Raw genomic sequence first — 24,363 nt, 5'->3', positions numbered from 1 at the left:
TGGGGAAAAACCTGTCCTTGTGTCTAGTTGTTCTGATGTGCAGTGCTCTATAGCATCGTTTTGAGGGTAGGAGTTGAAACAGTTGATGTCCAGGATGTGAGGGGTCTGTCGATATTTTCCCAGCCCTCTTTTTGACTCGTGCAGTATACAGGTCCTCCATGGAAGGCAGGTTGGTAGCCATTGCTTTTTTCTGCAGTTCTAATTATCCTCTGAAGTCTGTGTCTGTCTCGTTGCGTTGCAGAACAGTTATTTATGATGACAGTTATTTATCCTAAAAGGCAGGATATTATTCAAATAAAATTTCCAGTTGAGGAGCCCAAACTAGGTTTATTCTATTCTATTCCCTATTCTACTCTATTCTATTCTATTCTATTAATTATTCTATTCTATTCTATTTTATTCTATTCTAATTATTCTATTCTATTCTATACTATTCTATTCTATTCTATTCTATTAATTATTCTATTCTATTCTATTTTATTCTATTCTAATTATTCTATTCTATTTATTCTATTCTAATTATTCTATTCTATTCTAATTATTCTATTCTATTCTAATTATTCTATTCTATGCTATTCTATTTTACTTCATATTTCCTATTCTATTCTATTTCATATTTTCTATTCTATTCTATTTCATATTTTCTATTCTATTCTATTCTATTCTTCTAATTATTCTATTCTAATTATTCTATTCTATTCTGTTCTAATTATTCTATTCTATTCTAATTATTCTATTCTATTCTACTTCATATTTTCTATTCTATTCTACTTCATATTTTCTATTCTATTCTATTCTATTCTATTCTATTCTATTCTATTCTATTCTATCCTATCCTATCCTATCCTATCCTATCCTATCCTATCCTATCCTATGCCGTGCCGTGCCGTGCCGTGCCGTGCCATGCCATTCTATTCTATTCTATTCTACTTCATATTTTCTATCCTATCCTATCCTATTCGTCGCAAAAAGTGAATTTGGGGTACTGGGGATCACCCTGAATTCCCTGCTCTCCTGTGCATTTGATGGAAAAGAGGAAAACGGTTCCCTCAGGAATTTGCAACTGGTTTCCCCTTCCATTTTCCTTGTGCGTGTGTAGAGTTTTGTTGTGTTGTCTTAGGGCAGAGTGTTTCCGTCTGGCAGAAGAGATGAGGCCAGCAGAGCATGTGAAGGGGGGGGTCCCCTACCCCATCTCGAGTGCAGGTTATGCTTTGTTTGGCGTGGTCGCCCCAAAAGGGGCCTTCATTTGGGGGGCATGCCCTTCACTCTTGCAGCAGGCTTCTTGGCCCATTTGAAGGCGTGTGTGGACTTCAACTCCCAGAATTCCCCAGCCAGCCTGGCTGGCTGGGGAATTCTGGGAGTCGAAGTCCACACACGCCTTCAAGTGGGAGAAAGCGCTCTACAGGTTTTTTTGGGGGGGGGGGGCAGGGAGAAACCCATTTTCTGTTTTTTTGCAGCTGATGGGTAGCCAAGAAGCGTAAGGCTGGCGCATGGGAACTGTAGTCCCGCTTCTGGAAGAGGGAGAGCGGCGGGATGGTTCCACTTAGAATTCCCAATTCATAACTTTTCTTCTCACGCTCCCCCGTCTTCCGTACGTAGATGGTCTCTCCCGTCCTCCGGCGCGCGCGCCCACACACACACACACAACCCCAACCCCCCCCTCTGCACGCCGATGGTCTTTCCCACCGCCGTCCTCCCCCGAGCGCGCAGGCGCGGCTTGGCCTCCCGCTCCATACTTGGCGATGCCCGGCGAGCGGCCTTCTGATTGGCTCGGGGGTGGCTCGAAAAAAGGGGAGGTGGGGAGGAAAAGGAACAATGGGCGGGGCGCCTCTCCCCGCGCGCGTCCCTCCCCTCTAGTGCGCGCGCGCGCGCGCTGGCTGACCCGGATGTGCAACTGCTAGGCAACGGCGGAAGTGGCGGAATAAAAAAAAAAAAAAAAAAGGGAGGAGGCGGCGGAGGTGGAGGAGGGCGGCCTGCGGCCTGGCTCAGAGCTCGGACGGAGGGGACCCGGAGTCGCTGCCGTCGCCGTCGGCGCCGTTTCCGCTCCTGGTGCTGAGGAGGGCTCGGCCCTACAGGGAGGCATCATGGTGAGGGGGAAGCCGCGAGGCTGTCAGGGCCTCGGAGAGGGGGGGGGGGCTGCGTGTGTGAGGGGGGGAGCGTGAGGGGAAAGGGAACGCCTCCGCCAGTAGGGGGCGCTTCCTCGCTTAAGGGGCGTCTGGGGGAGGGGGAAAGGAGGGAGGGGTCCCCATCGAAAGTGCACTGGGGACTACAAGCCCCATCCTCCCCAGCCAGGTTGGGGGGAGTGAGTCTTGCATGTGGGGGGGGGAAGGGAGGGGGCTGCCCTAAATGCCCCCCCCCATCTGTGGTGTCTATGTAATGGTGGAGGGATGGAATTGGGGGGGGAGGGTCTTCATAGCCCAGCTGGGTCTTATGGGAGAGTCCCTGACAGTTTGGGGTTCCAGGGGAGAAGAGGGAGGGGGGCTGTGGGGCCGGTCTGGGCCGGGGTTGGGGGTGGGGGAAGGAAGAGGAAGGGCTTGAGGGGAGGGCAGAACGGCGGCGACGACGACCAGGAAGGGAGCAGCAAGCACTCTCCTTTGCCATGCGGAGGGCTTCAGTCGAAGCTCCCGCCTTTCTTTGCTGTTGGGCCCACTCTCTCTCTGGCTGGGCTGGCAGGCTTGACAGTCCCCGAGAGCCTCCCTCCCTCCCTCTCTCTCTCTCTCTCTCTCTTGCCCTTAGTGGGGGGGGGAAGGGAGAATTTAGGATTATGAAAACCCCTCCCTTCCTGATATGTCCTTCCCTTCCTTCCCTCTTCCTTCTTCCTTTCCTTCCTTCCTCCCCCTCTCCTTCCCTCTTCTTCCTTCCTTCCCCTCTCCTTCCCTCCTTCCTTCCTTCCTTCCCTCTTCTTCCTTTCCTTCCTTCCTTCCTTTCTCCTTCCCTCCTTCCTTCCTCTCCCCTCCTTCCTTCCTTCCTTCCCTCTTCTTCCTCCCTTCCTCTCCCCTCTCCTTCCCTCCTTCCTTCCTTCCCTCTTCTTCCTTTCCTTCCTTCCTCTCCCCTCTCCTTCCCTCCTTCCTTCCTTCCCCTCTTCTTCCTTCCTTCCTTCTCCTCTCCTTCCCTCCTTCCTTCCCTCTCCTTCCCTCCTTCCTTCCTTCCCTCTTCTTCCTTTCCTTCCTTCCTCTCTCCTTCCCTCCTTCCTTCCTTCCCACTTCTTCCTTTCCTTCCTTTCCCCTCCCCTTCCCTCTTCTTCCTTCCTTCCCTCTTCTTCCTTCCTTCCTTCCCTCTTCTTCCTTCCTTCCCTCTTCTTCCTTCCTTCCTTCCTCCCCCCCTCTCCTTCCCTCTTTCCTTTCTTCCATCTTCTTCCTTCCTTCCCTTTCTCCTTCCTTCCCTCCCTTCCTTCCTTCCTTCCTTCCTTCCTTCCTTCCTTCCTTCCTTCTCCCCCCCACCCCAAGAGCTAATATGTTAAATTGGAGCTATCTTAAGCAGAGGAGCTGTGCTTGGCAGGATGTTAAGGTTTATTTCTGACACGCAGTTGAGGAAGACCTGTAATTATAGCCGGCTGGCCTGAGAGAATAAGTTACAGAGAGATGAGGGTCTTGGTACACAAGAGACATTACTGTGATGCTCCCCCCCCCACGCACCTCAGGGGCTTGACATAATCAGCAATTGTGAGGTAATTTCATTTGCAGAGGCTGATAGTGATGGGGAGCAGAGGAAAGATGGGCGAATCGACTGACGATGAAAGTAGGGGAGCAACAGACATGGAATTGTGGGCCGGAGAGAAAAAAAATGCCTACGTTTCTTTCCTTCATTATATTTTGAGTGGTGGAGAAAAGGAGTTATATTCTGGCTGGGTGGAGTAAAGAAAGAACGAGGATCGAGAGATGAAAGCAAGGCCCGCCCAGATTTCCAAAATAACAATTGCTTATCTTTCTCTGCTGCTCCAAATGTAAGTCTAGAGTGTAAGTTTTTCAGGAATTATAACAATGGGTAAAATTAGAGATACATACATGGCAGATCTGGAGGAAATCAAGAGGCTGAGTTTGAGAGATCACCCCTCCCTCCCCATTAATGTTGGAGCTTAGGTGTGATGGTGGTGGTGGAGAAGAAAGGGGAGGGGTATCAAAAATGTCTGGGCAGAGAGAACGAGGTAGTTGTGCTGTGAAGATGATACATTTTTTTCTCTTATTCCTTTTTTTTTTCTCCAGAAGAGAAATAATAGCCTATACAGGGAATAAACCCCTCAGTTTCTCAAGAAAAAAAGGCTTTGGGGAGACTAAACGGGATGCTTGTATTCTGCTGTTGAGTCGGCTTCTGTGGTACCAGTGGCTGGAGTGCCAAAGGGCAGGATGTATTCGTCTTTGTCTGCTTGAGTTGGGGCATCGCTGTGAAGTGCAGCCGATGAGAGACAGCCTATAATGGGGATACAATATGCAGTGTGAGAAGATGAGGTCTGGATATTGCTGGGAAGGGGAAGGAGGTCTCTCATCACAGGGGTAATTGTGAAAAGGGGTCTCTTGTGGAAGCGAAGAAACAATTAATTGAGCAGGCTTTTAAGGTAGATATTTCTCTAGTGGGCATAGGGTTGGACTTGATGGCTCTGAGATTCTATTGTGAAGTAAGATTCTGCATCTTAAACGGCTCTCCTGTTGGGAGAAGGTAGGTTCTTCATGTCAGCAGCCTTAACGACTTTAGCAGTTGGAAATTGGTGTGGGGAAGGCATTGGCCTGATTTCGAGTGTGTTGGTTTGTTCAAGAAAGTATCCTTTTGCAGTTTGCGGGACACAGAGTGTGGAGGCACAAGATGAGTCATTGAATCATATAGGTGGAGTTGTCACTCTGGCCTGTGTACTCACAGAAGCACCCGACGCCTTTCAGCTGACGTGGTGCATCTTTCAAAGGGGATTTGGGCCTGCTGCAACAGGTAACCCAACGGGTTCCCAAAACATAAACCCACCTTGTTGATCAGTACGGAACCGTATCAGCTTGCCACCCAACCTTATGAGTCAGTCCGATGCAGATCTCTCCAGCTCGCATGCCCAGAATGAAATGCTGCTTGCCTGGGGCAGTTCCCTTAATTAATGGCCGCTACAACAGGAAGTGCTCCAATTTAAAAAAAAAAAACACCCGTTTCCACTGACAGTTAAAGCTTGAACAGCCTTGTGCTGAATGGAATTGTTCTTCCAGTTAACTTGATTTTTCTGGGAGGGGTGCGTAAGTCACAAATCCTCAGAGTGAGGACATGGCATGCATGTTCCAGAACCAATCGGAAATGTGTTTTGACGCTTGTAGAATTTGCAAGCCTTGGGTACCCGTATCGCAACGATGCGCTTCTTTGGTTTCACAGACTTACCCACAAGTTCTCTCTACACTGGCTTGTAGGTAGGTCGCTGCTAAGTGTAGCAGGAGCACGCCGTTGTGTTAGGACGGTAGCAATTACCGCACAACCCTTTTTAACGCTACCAGTGAACAAAAGATTTGATAAAAGAATCTGAAAGCATATTAACGGAAAAACCACAGAACGTCTGTTGCGGCAGCCTGAATCGAAACAAACCTAGCTGTCTAGGATTACAAGTTTGTTTTTGGTCAAACCATCAGATCCCTTCAAACCCATGGCTTACTTTTCCAAGTGTTTCTTGAAGTTACGTGATGACTTCCACCCAGAAGCCTAGAAGCACCCTTCGTGCCTCCTGGGCCAAGCTGTTCTTCATTAGAGGCCTTACCCATCTTAATTTCCTTTCCGTGCCCTCTGGTCAGGCTTTTGTTTGCTTGTTCGTTCCTTAGTGGCTGGCACTCTGAGAACCGCTGACTTCAGATGGCCCGTTTAATTTCTGTTTTGCTTGCGAAGGAGGGATTGCTTAACCACTATGCCAATTAAGCGTGCCTCAAATGGAGCAGGGTTTCTTTCCTTCTGAGTGGTTGAGAAGATGGTTATTTCTCCTTCCCGGAGGCGTAATAGGGTGGCACAGAGGCTCTTTCCTTGTTTTGTGCATTAGGCTGTATAATGCTGGTGGGAAAATTAGCCTAGCTTCCCCCACAAAAACAACACAAAGCACGTTAAGGTTCAGGCATGACCCACTGCCTGGTGTGCATTTTCAGTCGCAGTAACATAGCCACTCTTGCTGAGCACAAAACATAACCATAAGGTATAGGGCTGCTCTATTTTTAGAGCACTTGTGGTACTGTACTTGCTCCTTTTGGAAGAGGAGGTGAAGTGCCACTTCTCTTCCAACAAGCTGACTTAGCAATTGTGGGGCAGAGCCAGCAGCAGAAGTGGGGCGTGGTTTCCAAGGGACAGGCCTTGAACGGCGGCAAAAGGAGTGGGGTGAGGGGGGGATATTTTGTGCTGACAGCCCTTGCTTAAGCCCCGGTCTCCTTCCTGTTTCCCTTGCCCACGAGGGTTTGGGTTTTAAAAGGCCTGTTTTTTCCTCGCTCGGCCAAGTTTCTGCATTAAAAAAAGGGTTTAAGGAATTAAAAAGCCAGGGGAAGAAAAATGCTCTTTGCGTGCGCACTCTGCGGGTAGAACAGCGGGCACCCGAAGAGGCATTCAGAAAGACCTTCCTACTGAAGAGGTGTTAAGCCTACTTGATCCGAAATGTTTTGACGACCAGGAAGCAACTGCAAGCATAACCAGTTTCTGCGGGGTTGAGGGCAAACTTGGGTTTTTAAAAATAAAAAGTTTTTATTTTTTTTTTATTTTTTTTTTAAATTTGATTTATATGCCGCCCTTCTCCGGAGACTCAGGGCGGCTTACAATGCGCTAAGCAATAGCCTTCATTCTTTTGTATATTTTATACAAAGTCAGCTTATTGCCCCCACAAACTGGGTCCTCATTTCACCTACCTTAGAAAGGATGGAAGGCTGAGTCAACCTTGAGCCTTGGAGAGATTCGAACCAGCAGAAATTGCAGGCAGCTGTGTTAATGACAGGGTGCACTAAACCACTGTACTATCAAGGCTCTTTTGAGGCGCAGGTTCTAAAAGGGGCACCTGTTGGAGGGCAAGAGGGCCCAGGAGATTTAAAAAATGAAATGGCTGCTTTTCAGTATTTACATGGCTTGACTTTGTACCTCGTGTATATAACCCAGTGGTGAAATCGTCCGTGGGTTGCCACCAGTTCATTACCCAGGCATGTGCAGTGTACACCAGAAGTGCACATATGTGCAGTGTGTTCCAGATGCACGCTATGCACACACATGTGCAGTGCACACCAAATGATGCTATATGCACCCATGCGCAGTGTGCACCAAGGGCCTGGTGGCTCAGCAGACTGATAGCATTGTGATTAACACCAGCTGTCTGCAATTACTGTAAGTTCGAATCTCACCAGGCTCAAGGTTGACTCAGCCTTCCAGCCTTTCTAAGGTAGGTAAATTGAGGACCCAGTTGTGGGGGCAATAAGCTGACTTTGTATAAATATACAAAAGGATGAAGGCTATTGCTTAGCACATTGTAAGCCACCCTGAGTCTCCGGGGAAGGGCGGCATATAAATCAAATTTAAAAAAAAAATGCACACTGCACGTGTGCATGCACATTGCACACCAAACGCATGCAGCGCACATGCACTTCGCACGGAAAAAGGAGCCATTTGAAGGTAAGTAGAACGAGGGGGAACAGCTGTGCCGCACAATTTAGATTCGCTAGAAAGGATTTCCTGCTTTCTAGCGAATATAAATTGCGCGGCACAGCTGATCGTCAGTAATACCAGTTGGTAGGTTTTGTTTACTACCGGTTCGCTCGAACTGGTGCAAACCGGTAGGATTTCATCAGTGATACAACCCCCCCCCATCCGAATCGTCCGCTCCATTATCAAAGCTCCCCAAATTTTTGTCCCTACCCCATTCAGGCTACAGAAAGGAAGCCACCCACTCAGGTCAATCTTATGGTAGATGGGCTCACATGGATGCAGGCGTCAATTTCTGTCGATTTAGGGGAAGCTGTTGCTGGTACCCCAGCCTGAACGGATGGAGAATGCTTTATGATGTTAATGGGCTTGGCTCAGTTATCTTGGTGTTCTGTTGAGTGGTACCTGAAGTAGAGCATCAGTAAAATCCCTGAGCTCTGAACCCTTAAAGCATCCACACGGTTAGAAATGCTGGTTCGTCCACGACTCCTTGTTTGGTGTGTAATCACCGTTGAACTCTGCGGTTGTTTCTTTGCTAGCAGTTTTAAACTGCCATTACCGTGTTTCCCCGAAAATAAGACCGGGTCTTATATCAAGTTTTGCTCCAAAAGACACATTAGGGCTTATTTTCTGGTTAGGTCTTATTTTGGGGGAAATACGGTACTAAATGCACCCATCTGACTGACAATCTTAACGGGGCTTATTTTGGGGGCTAGGGCTTATATTATGAGCATCCTGAAAAATGATGCTAAGACTTATTTTCTGGTTGGGTCTTATTTTCAGGGGAAACAGGGTATAAAAAAACCCACCAAGGTCGACCGGAGAGCACCCCGAGGCCTGTCTTGCAGCCCTCCCTCCCCATAACTTACAGGGAGGGGCGGCTAACCCAACAAATTATGTCCCTGAACTATAAAAAAGCTGAGATAAATCAGAAGGCTTCTCTGATGTCGGAAAAGATGGTTAACCTTTAGCCACAAGAACAATTCATAAAGAGCCCCCAAGTTCAATTTTCCCTCCAAGAAACTGAATCTGAGGTCTAAATTCACCCTTCAAAGGCCTGTGTTTATTGCTCCTCTGTGGCCTTTGTACTTAGAGGTGGTCTCTCCTGGTTCCTCCTTAAGGGGGGGGGGCTTTCACGAAGATTTTGAGGGTGCTAATTAAGCTAGAGGTTGCAGCCAGTGTAAAGCAGCAGTCCAGTTAGCCCTCCCCTGCTGGTAGCCATTAAAAGGTTGACACCCTGATAGCCACTTGAAAATTAAGCACGCATTTCAATCCTACTAAAAATAGGCAGGGGAATGGCTTCTCTGCTTTCCTTCACTTGTTTTCCGTACTTTTTTTTCCCTCCCTCCCTCCCTTTGCAAGGGCTCCTCTGCTAAACTTCCTCATTCTCTGGTTTGGAAGCCGCCACTTCCTTGAGGACTCTAGGGTGGGGCATTGCAACCGAGTCCTGAATCATCCCCGTGGCTCCCTTGCACCTCCTTGCCCATGGCGGGAAACTCCAGGACCTGGAGATGACCATACCTGCAAAAATCTGGGCTTTTAAAAGCTGGGGAGCCTGGGTTTTTTCTCGTAAGGAGCAGCAGGCAGAATAGGGACACGAGATGGCCAGCTTTTCCCGCTCGCTTGTTTTGCTGTGACGTCAGAGGCTCCAAGACCAAACAGAATTGGAGAAAGAGGTGCCTCTGAGCCTATACAGAGACCTGATGCAGGATACCCCTCAGAAGGGATTGCAGGATAAGAAGCCGAGGACAGTCCTTACTGGACTGCCCGCCTGCACTTCCTCCTTCCAGTATAGAAACTGCTCAGGCCAGCAGAAAAGCTGTAAATAAATCTTCCCTGATAATGTTCCAGAGTATCTGTTGTCCTGTCCTCCTGCTTCACCCCCACCCCCCCTTTCTTTTTTGGACGAGGGGGTTATGGAGTTGAAACCGATCTCTCCTTATCTGCTTTTTTTCCCCCTGGTTTATTTTTTGCCCCAGCGCCTAGCAGAAATAGCCTTCGGAGGACTGTGTGGTTTTGTAGTTCTGCTTTTGCGGGACCTCTGGAGCAAGAAATAATAATTTCAGGCCTCAATAGGAGGGGAAAGCAAGAGACCGGTTTAGCCGTAGGAGAAATTCAGGCTCCAGCAGCATGTTTTCCCCAAAATAAGACCGGGTTTTATATTAATTTTTGCTCCAAAAGATGCATTATGGCTTATTTTCCAGTTTGGTCTTATTTTGGGGGGGGAGGAAATACAGTACTAAACGCCGCTGTCTGCTGACGATCTTAACTGGGACTTATTTTTGGGGTAGGGCTTATATTACGAGCATCTTGAAAAATCACGCTAGGGCTTATTTTCGGTTGGGTCCTATTTTGGGAGAAATACAGTACTAAACGCCTCTGTTTGCTGACGATCTTAACTGGGGCTTATTTTTGGGTAGGGCTTATATTATGAGCATCCTGAAAAATCATGCTAGGGCTTATTTTCCAGTTGGGTCCTATTTTGGGGAAACAGGGTAATAAAGTTAGGTGGAACCAGAATCTCGATCTCAGTATAACTCCAGAATGCTAGCTGACTGGGAGAGAGACTGCAAATACAGGTGGTTCTTGAATGACCACAGCTCATTTAGTGACTGTTCAAAGTTATGACGGCACTGAAAATAGTGACTTGGGACCGTTTTTTCACAGTTCCGGCCTTTGCCGCATCCCTAGGGTCACGTGATTAAAATTCAGGCGCTGGGCAACTGGTTCGTATTTACGACCGTCGCAGTGTCCGGGGGGGGGTTGCATGATCCCCTTTTGTGACTTTCCAACAAGCAAAGTCCATGGGGGAAGCCGGATTCACTTAACAACCGGGTTACTAATTTAATGACCGAGGTGATTCGCTTAACGACGGTGGCAAGAAAAGTCGTAAAGCGGGGCATGTCTCCCTTAACCAATGTCTCACTTAACAACAGAAATGTTGGGTTCAATTGTGGTCATATGGTGAGGACCAACCTGTAATAAACTTGTCCCAAAGGTGCATTTTCACTGGATTTTCTTGTTTTTTGTTTTTTCTTTCAAGATGTTTCGCTTCTCATCCCTATTTCGCTTCTTCATATATATCAGGGGTCCTCAAACTTTTTAAACGGGGCCAATTCATGGTCCCTCAGGCTGTTGGGGGGGCTGGACCGGCTGGGTGGGTGTGGCTAGGTGGGCATGTGACTGCGGTGGGCGTGGCCAATTGAGCAGTCCATTAAACAATACACACAAATTAAACTTTTAATTTGTTATGCTCCTGGGGGCGGAAAGCAGGTTAGTGAAGGGATGTGGCTGCCTTGGGGTGTTTGTGTGAGAGAGGGACTTCTGTTTGTGTGTGTGTGTGTGTGTGTGTGTGTGTCTGTCTTTCCCTCCCTCCCTCTCTCTCTCTGGAGGCCGGGGAGGCCTGTTTGTGTCCCATTTTTGGCCTCCTTGGCCTCCAGACTGTTGGTTGGCGGGTAGGTGGGGCAATGTGGGCGGGGCAGCCTCGTGGTCCCCACACGGGCCAGATTAATGGCCTCGGCGGGCCGTAGTTTGAGGACCCCTGATATATATCAATCCTTCTATTCCCCGCCATCCAGTCACAGCTGAAGAAGCTTCTTGGCTGCGAAGCGAAATGTCTTCAAAGAAAAAAACCAGAAAGTCCAGTTGCCTCCTGAAATAAAATAAAATAAAAAAAAGCATGTTTGGGACCCGGATGACTGAGCAATTGACATTTTCACCGAAAACCTCCCTGGGAGAAATTGCCTCCAAACCCCGGAAGAATTTCTCCCTTCGCTGCCTGCAGAAGCTGCTCCGCATCTCCCTGCTCTCCTTCGCCACAGGAACCTGCGCAAAAAAGCCACTGGGAGTCGTTTTTACTGAGATAGGCAGCTGTAGAAATCCAATATATAAATAAAAAAAAATACTTCGCTTTTAAAGCCGAGACGGCACCTTCGCTTGTAATGTTTAATAACAAGCTTCACAACAAGCGTCACACAAGACTCCACTGTTTGCAACCCTCTTTAGAATAGAATAGAATAGAATAATAGAATAGAATAGAATAGAATAGAATAGAATAGAATAGAATAGAATAGAATAGAATAGAAAATATGGAATGAATAGAACAGAACAGAACAGAACAGAATAGAATAGAATAGAATAGAATAGAATTCTTTATTGGCCAAGTGTGATTGGACACACAAGGAATTTGTCTTTGGTGCATACGCTCTCTCTACATAAAAAGACAAGATACATTCGTCAAGAATCAAAAGGTACCACACTTAATGATAGTCATAGGGTACAAATAAGCAATCAACTCATATTAAGAAATAGATAGATAGATTAGATAGATTGATAGATAGATAGATAGATAGATAGATAGATAGATAGATAGAATTCTTTATTGGCCAAGTGTGATTGGACACACAAGGAATTTGTCTTTGGTGCATAAGCTCTCAGTGTACATAAAAAGACAAGATAACATTTGTCAAGAATCAAAAGGTGCAACACTTAATGATAGTCATAGGGTACAAATAAGCAATCAACTATAAACCGTAAGAATACAAACAACAAGGTTACAGTCATACAGTCATAAGCGGGAGGAGTTGGGTGGTGGGAACGATGAGAAAACTAATAGAATAGTAGTGCAGACTTAGTGAATAGTTTGACAGTGTTGAGGGAATTATTTGTTTAGCAGAGTGATGGCGTTCGGGGGAAAAACTATCCTTGTGTCTAGTTGTTCTGGTGTGCAGTGCTCTGTAGCGTCATTTTGAGGGTAGGAGTTGAAACAGTTTATGTCCAGGATGTGAGGGGTCTGTAGATATTTTCCCAGCCCTCTTTTTGACTCGTGCAGTAGACAGTCCTCCATGGAAGGCAGGTTGGTAGCCGTTGTTTTTTCTGCAGTTCTAATGATCCTCTGAAGTCTCTGTCTGTCTTGTTGGGTTGCAGAGCCAAACCAGACAGTTATGGAGGTGCAGATGACAGACTCCATAATTCCTCTGTAGAACTGGATCAGCAGCTCCTTGGGCAGTTGGAGCTTCCCGAGTTGGCGCAGAAAGAACATTCTCTGTTGTGCTTTTCTGATGACGTTTTTGATGTTAGATGTCCATTTTAAGTCTTGAGATACGATAGAATCTAGAAAATTTGAGCGATCAGGGTGGGGAAAAATTTGGCCCTAAACCTGCCGGGCAATTTCCTACAAGGAAATGTCATTTGAGGAACAGTTTGCCTTCCTCCTGCGCAAACACCCCCCCATGAATGAGGAAAGAGAGGCCCAAGCGGCCGCTTTGGCAATAAATATTTTCCTTGTGTGTTGTGTTAGGTGTCCTCAGAAGCACGAGGCTTTCACAACAAGCCCAGAAAAGATTGTGTTTTGTTGAGGTTGTTGCAGGGAGGAGAATGTCTTCCTGGGCACTTCCTCAGGTGCAGCTTTGCAAGGTGGTACCGATGCTCCTAAATTGAAGAAGAAAAAAAAAAGGGCGCGAAGCTCTTGAGATTTGATCGGCTCACGAGCATTCATCCTTTTTTTTTTTAACGTTAACACTTTTTCTTTTCTTGTCTTCCAAATTGAATTCTCTGGGCAGCCTTTAAGGTTACTGCCATACTGACAGCTCTAGTCTTAGCCTTCCTTTAAGTCTCCAAACTTGGCAACTTTAAGACTTGTGGACTTCAACTCCCAGAATTCCTCAGCTTTGCTGGTTGAGGAATTCTGGGAGTTGAAGTCCACAAGTCTTAAAAGTTGCTAAATTTGGAGACCCCTGACTTAAGTGATCCAGCTTTCTGCCCGGCAACATCAGCTCGTAGAGCAGCCAGCCAGAATAATTTCTGAAAATAAAGAAAAGACGCAATTTCTGTAGAGTTGGCACTTCTCATTTTGAAGTCTCTATTTTTTTTTACGCCTGTCCTGCAGCCTGTATTGCTTTCCTTCCTTCCTTCCTTCCTTCCTTCCTTCCTTCCGTTCGTTCTCAGTTTTCGGTCTTTAACATTTTGCAAAAAAGATAAATTCTATTTATTCTGAACACAGTAAGGGGGCTTTCTGGTTTATGTTAGCCCAGTCATCTTTCTTTTTTGGAGGCAAAAAACAAAAAACCAAAATGACTAAAGGACCATTTTAAAAGTTTTTTTGTGGCTAAGGTGCTTTTCGTTGCCTTTTCTCTCCGCGGAGTTCCTGGGCGCTTGCTCTACTAGTGTGAAGGACGCAGCTGCTGAGTCAAAAGGCTGCATATTTTGTTCAGACTGTTCTCCTGCGGGGAAGATACCTCTGGCTGAGAAATAAACCGAGCTAAAATGGGAACTTTTTAAGAGGAGAGGTTAAAGGGAATGTTTCCGTTTAAGCTAATTTACGGCCTCTGGGCCGGCTCTGCTGATACCTCAAGGATGTTTCTTGCTCTGTGAGAGTTTATTTCTAGGCCATCCATCTATGTGGTCTTGGCAGTCAGATGTGGGCCTGTTTTGGGCACGCTCTCAAAATGGCTGAGCGGGCGGGAGGGGGTTACTGAAGGGAAAAGCGTGGGTTTTTTCATCCACCCCTCTATTTCTCCGAGGTGCTGGCTGCCCTTTGGAGGAAAGCAATAGAATAGAATAAGAGTTATTATAATAGAAGAATAATAGTTATTAACACAATAAAGGAGTTGGAAGGGACCTTGGAGGTCTTCTAGTCCAACCCCTGCTTATATCCCGGATGTCGAACCTATGGCACACGTGCCAGAGGTGACACCCAGCGCCGTCTCTGATGGCACGCGAGCCATTGCCCCAGTTCCGCTCTGCTGCTCCTCCCGCCGGCCAGCTGGTCTTTGGGTCTCTGCTGTGCGTGCAGGGGGGGGGGGGCGTGTGGATACAGGGGGTGGGTGGGATGTGTGCGAGGGGGGCACGTACACTTTGCAGAGGGCGGGGCACATGCGCAGGGGCCGTGCGCGCATTGCAATTTGGGGGTTTGGGTGTGGGCGCACGCATTCGGCACGCACGCTTTGCGCCCCCGGTCCAGAAGAGGTTAGCCATCACGGCCCTATCCCATTTCGGACAAGTGGCTGTCCCGTCTCTTCTTAAAAACCTCCAGTGATGAAACACCCACAACTTCCGGTGGCAAGCTGTTCCACTGGTTACCTGTCCTCGCTGTTAGGAAGTTTCTCCTCAATTCCAGGTTGCTTCTCTCTTTGTTTAGTTTCCATCCGTTGTTTCTTGTTCTTTGGAAAATAGCTTGACTTCCAACTCTTGTCAATCTGTAATCTGTAAACATTCGCAACTTCTGGGGGCAAGTCGTTCCACTGATGAATTGTCCTCACTGTCAGGAAATTTCTCCTTAGTTTTAGGTTGTTTATCTCCTTGCTTAGTTTCCACCCGTTGCTTCTTGTCCTGCCCTCAGGGGCTTTGGAGAATAGTTTGACTCCCTCTTCTTTGGGGCAGCCCCTCAAATACTGAAACACTGCTATCATATCACCCGTAATCCTTCTTTTTGTTAGACTAGATACACCAAAACTCTGTTATTAACACAATAGGAAGGAGCTGGAAGGGACCTTAGAGGTCTTCTAGTCCAACCCCCTGCCTAGGCAGGAAACCCTACACCACTTCAGACAAATTGTTATCCAGTCTCTTCTTAAAAACTTCCAGTGTTGGAGCATTCACAACTTCTGGAGGCAAGTCCTTCCACTGATTAATTGTTCTCACTGCCAGGAAGTTTCTCCTTAGTTCCAAGTTGCTTCTCTCCTTGATGAGTTTCCACCCATTGCTTCTTCTCCTGCCTTCAGGTGCTTTGGAGAATAGCTTGACTCCCTCTTCTTTGGGGCAGCCCCTGAGATATTGGAAGACTGCTATCATGTCTCCCCTAGTCCTCCTTTTCATTAAGCTAGACATCCCCAGTTCCTGCAACCGTTCTTCATATGTCCCCTCTCATATAAACACCTTTCTGTTTTCTGACCCTGCCTGTAGGAGATCCACCCCCACCTTCCCCGATCCTCCTCAACGGATCCCCTTCACCCTTCGGGGCCTGCTTTTTCACGTTCATCCCCTCGAACCCTCTTCCGATCTGCCCCTTGTTGTAAAAATCCCCGCAAAACTAGAAAGTTCAGAGGCTTCCGTGAACAGCTTAATGGGCTCTTAACAAGAAAGATCTACTTTGGTTATTTTGATGGGGTGTTTCCATTCTCCAGGCGGCATAGTAGGTGACCTCCCTTTGAAGGAATCCACGGGGCAGATCGGTGTCCGTGGGAGGCCCCCGAAAAGAAGTGGGTCCCGTCGTGAGAGGGGCTGGCGGCCGGCTGCGCTGCTATGCCGAAACAAAGGATGGTGCAGAGAGGTCCTTGCCGAACACCAAAAACATCTTTGCAGGAGATGCTTTAATAAATTAAAGATGCTTTATCTTGGCTAATGTTCACAGTTAAAACTCCACACTTCAGATCTCTCCGTCCCCGGAGCGACTGGAATGGCAACAAAAGATTTATTTTGAACTTTGCTTGCCGCTCCTGGAGCAAAGATGGGCTGGGTGGAAGTTTGCCAGACGCAAATCAGTCCCAAATTAGGATCAGAAGCCCCCACTGCGCGTCGGTCTGCAAAGAGCCACTGCTCTTGTTTCCCCCCCCCCCCGTTTCCACAAATGGTCCAGATTTTCCTTGCCTCCGTACCGTCTTTTAGAACAAGTTAAGTTGGTTTTTGACAGATGAAACTCCCGACTCACGAAACTGCACTTTAAAGAAAGTAAAAAAAAGTTAAGAATTGGTAAGCGATTCAGGCTCGGAGATAAAACAGCTTATGAGCGGGAAAGATTGTCTAATTTTTGTCTAATTCTTAAAAATCATTTTCTCTTGTCTTAACACGACCGCCGTAACTAGTAGGACTCAGTCTTAATATCTCGTCGCGAATGTTAGTCGTTTTAAATTGCATTTCCAATTCAAATGTTATCAGAGAGACGCTTACAATTCCTCTCTGTTTTTTTTTTTTTCCTTATGGTCCTTTCATTTCCCTCCCCCTCCCCCAAAAGGGATCCTGAAATCTCCCACCTTTTTATCCAAACTTTTTGCTTGGAGAAAATGTGAGTATATTTAAAAAGAAATTGCGAGCAAAACCAAAATATAAAATATAAAAGAGCCTGTAGTACAGTGGACTAAAGCACTGTTATTAACATCTGCTGCTTGCAATTACTGCAAGTTCGAATCTCACCAGGCTCAAGGTTGACTCAGCCTTCCATCCTTTCTAAGGTAGGTGAAATGAGGACCCAGTTTGTGGGGGCAATAAGCTGACTTTGTATAAAATATACAAAAGTATGAAGGCTATTGCTTAACGCATTGTAAGTCGCCCTGAGTCTCTGGAGAAGGGCGGCATATAAATTAAAGCAAAAAAAAAAAAAAAAATAGCTTTAACATTGCTCATTTCTTCTCTTTTGCCTCTTTGGCAGCCAGTTACTCCCTCCCATTGTCATTCCTATACTACTCGGTGCCAAGGAACCAGAAATACGAATTTCTGACATTTCTTTTTAAAAGCATCTCGGTCTGGGCTTGGCTCTGAGGCAGGGAAGAAAGAATATTCGCCAGCTTGGGGCCATTTGATGCAAGAACGCTTTCGTGTTTTTTGCCTGGTTCTTAAAAGATCTATTGACAGTGTCAAAATTTCCCTGATTGCTCTTGACGGTTCCTGGAATCCAGCCCAGGGTGACAGCACGTAAATCTTGGAAAAGATGGGTAATAATTCCAGTTTAAGGCCAGTTCCTGAGTTGTAGCAAAATGCTGAAGGAAGCAGCTGGTGAGTCGATCCTTTCCCTTCTTCCAACCCGCTAAAACCTTTCCAGCTGTCCCTGCTGGGGCGGTTCGTTCCCACGATCCCCGTGTTGGAACACCTGACATCACAACTGGTAGATCCAGCACAGGGGTGAAATGTAAAATTTGTTACTACCGGTTCTGTGGGCGTGGCTTGGTGTGTGTGTGGGTAATGTGACTGGGTGGGCGTGGCCAACTTTAAAAAAAAAAAACTTTTCAAAGCATTTTTTCTAATGCTTTGAAAAGCCTCTGCCGGTCAGGCAACTCAGCTGGGATCGTCAGAGAGGCATTTTTTTAGAAATGCTTTGAAAAGCCTCTCTGACAATCAGGCAACTCAGCTGGGATCGTCAGAGACTTTTCGAAGCTTTTTTTTTAACCACCTCTTCGGCCAAGAGGTTGCAGAAAAAAAATGCTTTGAAAAGCCTCCGACGATCCCAGCTGAGCCGCGCGATCATCAGAGGCTGTTTTTTTTTTTTTTTACTTTTAAAAGCATTTTTTCGTCGGAAGAAGTTGTAGAAAAAATGCTTTTAAAAGTTAAAAAAAAACAGCCTCTGATGATCGTGCAGCTCAACTGGGCATGGTGGGTGGGTGGGGGCAGGGATTTTTGCTACCGGTTCTCCGAACCACCCGCCGCCATCGTTACCGGATCAGGTGATCCGGTCCGAACCGGGAGCATTTCACCCGTGATCCAGCATGTAGAAAGCGAAGCGGGACACAACGGCCCTCTCTGGCCTTTGCTACCAGAGCTGCATCTCTGTGGGGCAACGTAAAACAGTATTTTACAGGCAGTCCTCAGCTTAACGACTGTAATTTCAAGGCCCCAGATTTCTGCTGTTAAACGGGACAGTTGTTGTCTAAGTGAGTTTTCTCCCACGTTGCGACTTTCCCCGCCGCGTTTGTGTGAGTGAATTGCTGCAGTTGTGAAATGAGTCACACGGTGGCGAAGCGAATCCGGATTCCCCATCGGCTTTGCTTGGTGGACGGTCGCAAAAAGGGGATCGCGTGACACCCCCCCTCCCCCCCCAAGGACATAAATATGAGCCGGTTCTCAAGTGTTCCGTATGTAAATCGCGTGCAATGGTCAACCGTGTGAAAAACAGTCACAAGTCACTTTTTTCCGGTGCCGTTGTAACTTTGTCATTAAGTGAACCGTTGTAAGTCGAGGACTGCCTGTACCTGGGGGAAACTGGAAGACAAAGGGATGAGAGAGAGAGGAAGTAGAGGGATGGTCAGGACATGGTGGGTTCCAGGATCCCCCAATTCAAGTCCCTCTCATAGAAGGATCCTTGGTGCTCTCCGAGCTTGATTAATGTTACCTAGCTACCTGAGCACTGATGAGAGCAATAGCAGTAGCATTTAGACTTATATACTGCTTCACAGTGCTTCACAGCCTCTCTAAGCAGTTTACAGAGTCAGCCTCTTGCCCCCAACAATCTGGGTCCTCATTTTACCCACCTCGGAAGGATGGAAGGCTGAATCAACCTGCAGTCGTTCAGAATCGAACTCCAGGCTGTGGGCAGAGTTAGCCTGCAATATCGTATTCTAACCAGAGGGAGGGAGGGAGGGAGGAAGGAAAGGAAAGGAAAGGAAAGGAAAGGAAAGGAAAGGAAAGGAAAGGAAAGGAAAGGAAAGGAAAGGAAAGGAGGAATGGAATAATGGAATGGAATGGAATGGAAGAATGGAATGGAATGGAGGACTGAGACTTATATACCGCTTAACAGTGCTTTACAGCCCTCTCTAAGCGGTTTACAAAGTCAGCCTCTTGCCCCCAACAATCTGGGTCCTCGTTTTACCCACCTCGGAAGGACGGAAGGCTGAGTCCACCTTGAGCCGGTCAGGATCGAACTGCTGGCATTCGGCAGAGTTAGCCTGCAACGCTGCATTCTAACCAATGTGTCACCACGGCTCTTTAATAGCAATAGCATTTAGACTTATGTACCGCTTCACAGGGCTTCACAGCCCTCTCTATAAACGGTTTACAGAGTCAGCATATATTGCCCCCAACAATCTAGGTTTTACCCACCTCGGAAGGATGGAAGACTTAAGTCCACCTTGAGCCGGTCAGGATCGAACTGCTGGCAGTGGGCAGAATTAACCTGCAATACTGCATTCTAACCACTGCGCCCCATAGTTTGGGTCATGTAACGTGTGCAACCGAGACCCTCATTTCAACCCTGAGTGACAGATAATATTCTCCTTTTTTGGCACCCACACAGATGATGGGAGTTCAGAGGGAGGGGGGGCATATTTCTTGACGTCTACGCTGGCAAGCTCTGATTGGCACTTGTGCCTCGAGCCACGGCTTTGAACTGGGGTTGCTTGCCTGAATAGGATGCAGAAGGAGAAATGAACAGAAAACAAACAGCCTGCTTTACTTTCAGTTTCGTTTTCAGCATAGCTTGATTAGCACAAGGGGAAAAAAAAAAATCTGCTCCAGCAATTTACCTCTTGGCAGCAAGCAGCAGAGCCCTGCCCAAAATGGCTGAGAAGCAAATCAGCTGAGAGTTGGGAGTCCCATCCTATCAACTTGTGCTAATGAGGCTGTGCTGAAGCTGAAAGGAGCTGTTTTTTCTTGCTGTTTACTTGCAAGGAGGTAACTACTGGGAGGCAGAGGCCAAAGGGTGAGGGCCAGAGGGTGGGCGCGGCTACATTCGGTGTGTAAGACACACCTAAATTTTCACCCCCCCTTTTAGGGGGGAAAAAGGTGCGTCTTATACTCCGAAAAATAAGGTAATCAGGAATGTAATGCAATCACTTTTATGAAGGATTTGCTATTAGAATAGCAGTTACAGTAGAAAGAAGAAAAGTGAAACACGTAGAAAAAACGAGATATACAAAAATGATCCCCACGTCAGTTAATCCTTCGTTGGGTAACCTTTAGCACGAATGATGGCCTTAACAACGTCTTCCCATGGAGCGAACCAAGTCTTTGAGTTCTGCAGCTGTTCTCATGTGAAACCAAGATGGAATGATGGCTTCTATTAACTGGGTTTTATTGCTGGGTCGCTTCTGACTAACCAGTTTCTTTAGTTGGCTCCGTAGATTTTCAATTGGGTGAAGGTCTGGGTTATTCCCGGGCCAAATCCAGCAGTGGAATAGGATTATCTTGAAACTAAAAAAAAAAAAAAATGGTGTTATTAGCCATCAAACCTCAAAAATACACTTTTCCCAAAAGGTTTCCACTATTTTGGCCACTACTGTAGGGTTTCCTGCTTCAGCTAAGCAGACTTCCAAGGCCTCTTCAGCTCTATTCTGACCAGGGTGGATAAAAATCAATGATTTTTTTTAAAAAAATTAAAAAAAAATTGGATTTTTTTGATTTAAATCGGATTTTTTTTTTTTATTTGATTTATATGCCGCCCTTCTCCGGAGACTCAGGGCGGCTTACAAGGCGTTAAGCAATAGCCTTCATCCTTTTGTATATTTATACAAAGTCAGCTTATTGCCCCCACAACTGGGTCCTCATTTTACCTACCTTAGAAAGGATGGAAGGCTGAGTCAACCTTGAGCCTGGTGAGATTTGAACTTGCAGTAATTGCAGGCAGCTGGTCTTAATAACAGCTTAATAACAGGGTGCCTTAGACCACTGTACTACCAAGGCTCTTTAAATCTTTTGATTTAAATCAGATTTTTTTGATTTTTATTGAATTTATTTTAATAAAAAACGTTTGGGGTAAAAATCTATCGTTAAGATAGTTTTCTATTTAAGATACATAAATAATTTAGTTTATTCAGCATGATATGGAGCTTAGTTATGTAGCAGGAGGCTGTATATTCTGCAACACTGGGACTATCGGTGAGTCAACAGCGGGTCAAAGGAGTAGCAGAGATGACAGTTGCTCTTTAAAAATTATGATTTAAATCGAGTTGATTTAAATCAAGCCTTTTTACTAGTGATTTAAATCACCAGTTTAGGGGGGACGGGGGACGGGGAGTATAAACTACGGGGACCCTCTGTCTCTGCCATGGAGGTATTCGGTGGTCTGTCTGGGGAGCTCTACTTGGTGCCCTGCAGAGACTGGGTAACCTCTGAAGAATGTCTGCCGAAGAGTTGGCTCCAGACGTGGTGGATGTCTGCCATTTTTGGCTGCTGTGAAACAGGAAATATGGAAAGCATTTGCTAATGAGGGACGGTGCCTTGAGAGTGGATGGTGCTTTACAGTAACAGTACTGCAGGCAGCCAGTTCCGTTATTTTTGCATCTTATCAGCTGAGCTGTTCTGACAGGGTGGCTTTGATTTAAATCCAGCCGCTTTAAATCAACTCGATGTAAATCATATTTTTTTTTTTAAAGAGCAGCTGCCATCTCTGTCCTGCAGGAAACTCCTCCTCTAACCCGCTGTTGACTCACCGACAGTCCCAATGTTGCAGAATATACAGCTTCGTGCGACATAACTAAGCTCCATTTCATGCTGCATGAGCTAAATTATTAATGCATCTTAAATAGAAAGCTATATTTGGATAGATTTTTTGTTTTTACTCCAAAAGCATTTTATTAAAATAAATTGGATGAATTTTTTTTTTTTTAAAAAATCCGATTTAAATTATTTTAAAAATCTGATTTTTTTGATTTAAAAAAAAAAACATTGATTTTTATCCACCTTGTGTTCTGGACACCGAAGGGGAGGGGAAATTCCAGCCCCGTCTGGGAGGAGGAGGAGGAGCATTGTGAAGTCAAACACAAGTTGTCTTCTTTCTCGATAGGCAATTTGGTCTCTTTTTGTCATATTATTTTATCTGCCCTTTCTGGCTTTGCCTTGGAGTCGGGTGGTGGAGGGAGAACGAAAGTACAGATATGAACCCCAATTCCCAAAGCAGTGCCCACCACTTCCTCCTCCATCTTTGTTGGGGCAATAGGAAGGTTTGATTGCTGGGTAGGGATGGGTGGTGGGGTTTAAGACAGTTGATGCTGAATTGTAAGGTTGTTTGCGGGGTGTCTTCTGGGAACAGCCGTCCCCTGATCCATCATGTGCATTGGTTGAGTTTCCACTTGGCAGAGAGCTTGATTACCGTTGACCTCATCCCAGGACTGATGGACTTTGTCATCCGTGTGCCCAAAGGATGGCACCACATATTGCCAGAGTCCTGGCTTCGCAAACTCAAGGCCCCCCGTTTCTACCCCAACATCTGTCCGATGTCTAGAGTGGTTTAGAGGTGGAGTTCTCGCCTCACAATCAGGAGACTATGAGTTCAATCCTAAATAGAGGCAAATACTTCTTTCTCTGGGCACAATGAATATATATATATATATATATATAATTTTTTATTGTGAAATTATTATAATACAATTCCAACATTTCCGGTTCCATGGTGTTAATACATATATACATATTATTTACTTGTTATTTACATATTCTTACATCTAGTTGGTACTACAGGTAGTACTGCTCATTTCTGTATAACCATTATAAATTAATTATTGAATTAAACTTTAAACTCTCTCAAGCTTCACTTTTCTTTTCTCTAACCACTCATACCACATATCCCACACGCTATAATAATCCGTATCCTCTCTATCATTGATTTCTAGTGTTAGTTTGTTCATTTCAGCGCACTCCAATATTTTCCTGATTATGTGTTCTTCAGGTGGTAACTTTTTTTCTTTCCAATACTGGGCGAAGGAGATTCTTGCAGCTGTTACTATGTGTGTAATTAAGTACCTTTTCTTTTTTGCATATTCTGTTTTCAGAATTCCCAGGAGAAACATTTTTGGTTCTGAATCAATAGTGTCTCCTGTTATTTCTGAGATCCATTTCCGTATCATCCTCCAGAATTTTTTCACTTGGGCACAGGTCCACCAACAGTGATAGTAGGTGCCTTGTTGATGGCCACATTTCCAGCAATTCGAACTCATATTGGGATAAATGTTTACGATCCTGGCTGGTGCTAAATGCCACCTGCACAATGAAAATACATCTGCTGAACAAAACTCCGCGTTGGCGACAGGAAGGGCATCCGGGCAGTAAAACACTCTGCTAGCTCCATTCAGTTGCCCAAATTCCACCCCGCAAGGGATTATGGGGTTGTTAAAAGAAGATGATGATCTGTCTGATTATGAGATCATGCCCATCCCACTGGTTGGCCAGTCTTCATGTTGAATTTATGTTTGCTAAATTTGTCGTACGTCACTTTCTTCTTTTTTTTTTTCTTCTTTTCCCAGAGTGAACAGCAGCTGGACTGTGCCTTGGATTTGATGAGGCGTCTTCCTCCCCAGCAAATAGAGAAAAACCTCAGCGACCTGATTGATTTGGTGAGTAGGCGGGCATCGCGCGCACATTAGTCCCTTTCATGTTCTGCAGAAGCTGCTGGAGATCTGATAGATCCAAAAGAATCCCCTGCCTCTTTAAAAACTCCTGTCTTGCTGGAGAGCGGCTTGTCTCGCCCTGCTTGGGTTGGAGAGCGAGGTTGTTTGGGGAGGGGGTGTCTTGGCTCTGTTGGTTTGTTTATATTTCTGTGATGACCCAGGGCACGGCACAGAGGCAACACAGGTAGCTGGCAGTTCAAACCCCCCCCCCTTTATTGCTTCAAATTTCCCCAAACGCTCCCACGTTTCTGGCAAGTACCAGAGCAAAGTGATGACACACACCCACACCTCTCTCAAGTAGCTTCTGGCTGCAAATAGTCCAGCCCAATGCTGTGAGCACCATGGTTGCAAAGCAAGAAATCCAGCAGGACAAGTTGAGGAGTTCAGGAATCAAAAGAGCAAGGCAAGGAATCCAGAAAGAATGCAAGGAATCCAGGAAAGTTCAAACGTCGGGACTTGACGCTCCAGGAATTTCAGCGTTTTGTTCCCCGACAAATGCCCCTCCCCACAGCGTCTCCTTAAATCTCAGTCCCCAGGTGTGCCTTGTGAAGAGGGGCGGGGCACTCTCCTCCCGAGAAGCCGGGTCAGTCTGCGTTGTTCTTGCCTTCTCTCCACTCTCCGTGCTTGCGGATCAGGAGGGGCTGGTTCCTGGCTCATCGCCTGAGCTCTGTCTCATATTCACTGCTTTAGCCTCTCGGTCATCCTGTTCCCCACTTCCTCC

The 24,363-nt window shown here is 46.3% G+C and overlaps 1 protein-coding gene across 2 annotated transcripts in view; it reads left to right on the top strand.

Moving 5' to 3' along the window:
• The first annotated feature begins 1,923 nt into the window (after window positions 1-1,923).
• The window catches only part of CAPZB (capping actin protein of muscle Z-line subunit beta), a 57,699-nt gene continuing 35,259 nt past the window's right edge, over window positions 1,924-24,363 (top strand). For both annotated transcript variants that reach the window (XM_070956016.1, XM_070956015.1), the window contains exons 1-2: window positions 1,924-2,087; window positions 23,499-23,588. In XM_070956016.1, coding sequence (XP_070812117.1) covers window positions 2,085-2,087; window positions 23,499-23,588 — 93 coding nt within the window. In that variant the 5' untranslated portion in view covers window positions 1,924-2,084. The remainder of the gene's footprint in view (window positions 2,088-23,498; window positions 23,589-24,363) is intronic.

The sequence above is a fragment of the Pituophis catenifer genome, unplaced genomic scaffold, assembly GCF_029215685.1.
Source record: "Pituophis catenifer annectens isolate HBS135680 unplaced genomic scaffold, rPitCat1.0.hap2 SCAF_18, whole genome shotgun sequence".
NCBI lineage: Eukaryota > Metazoa > Chordata > Lepidosauria > Squamata > Colubridae > Pituophis > Pituophis catenifer.
Note: the sequence above shows the minus strand (reverse complement) of the source record. Positions and strands in the feature narration are given on the sequence as shown.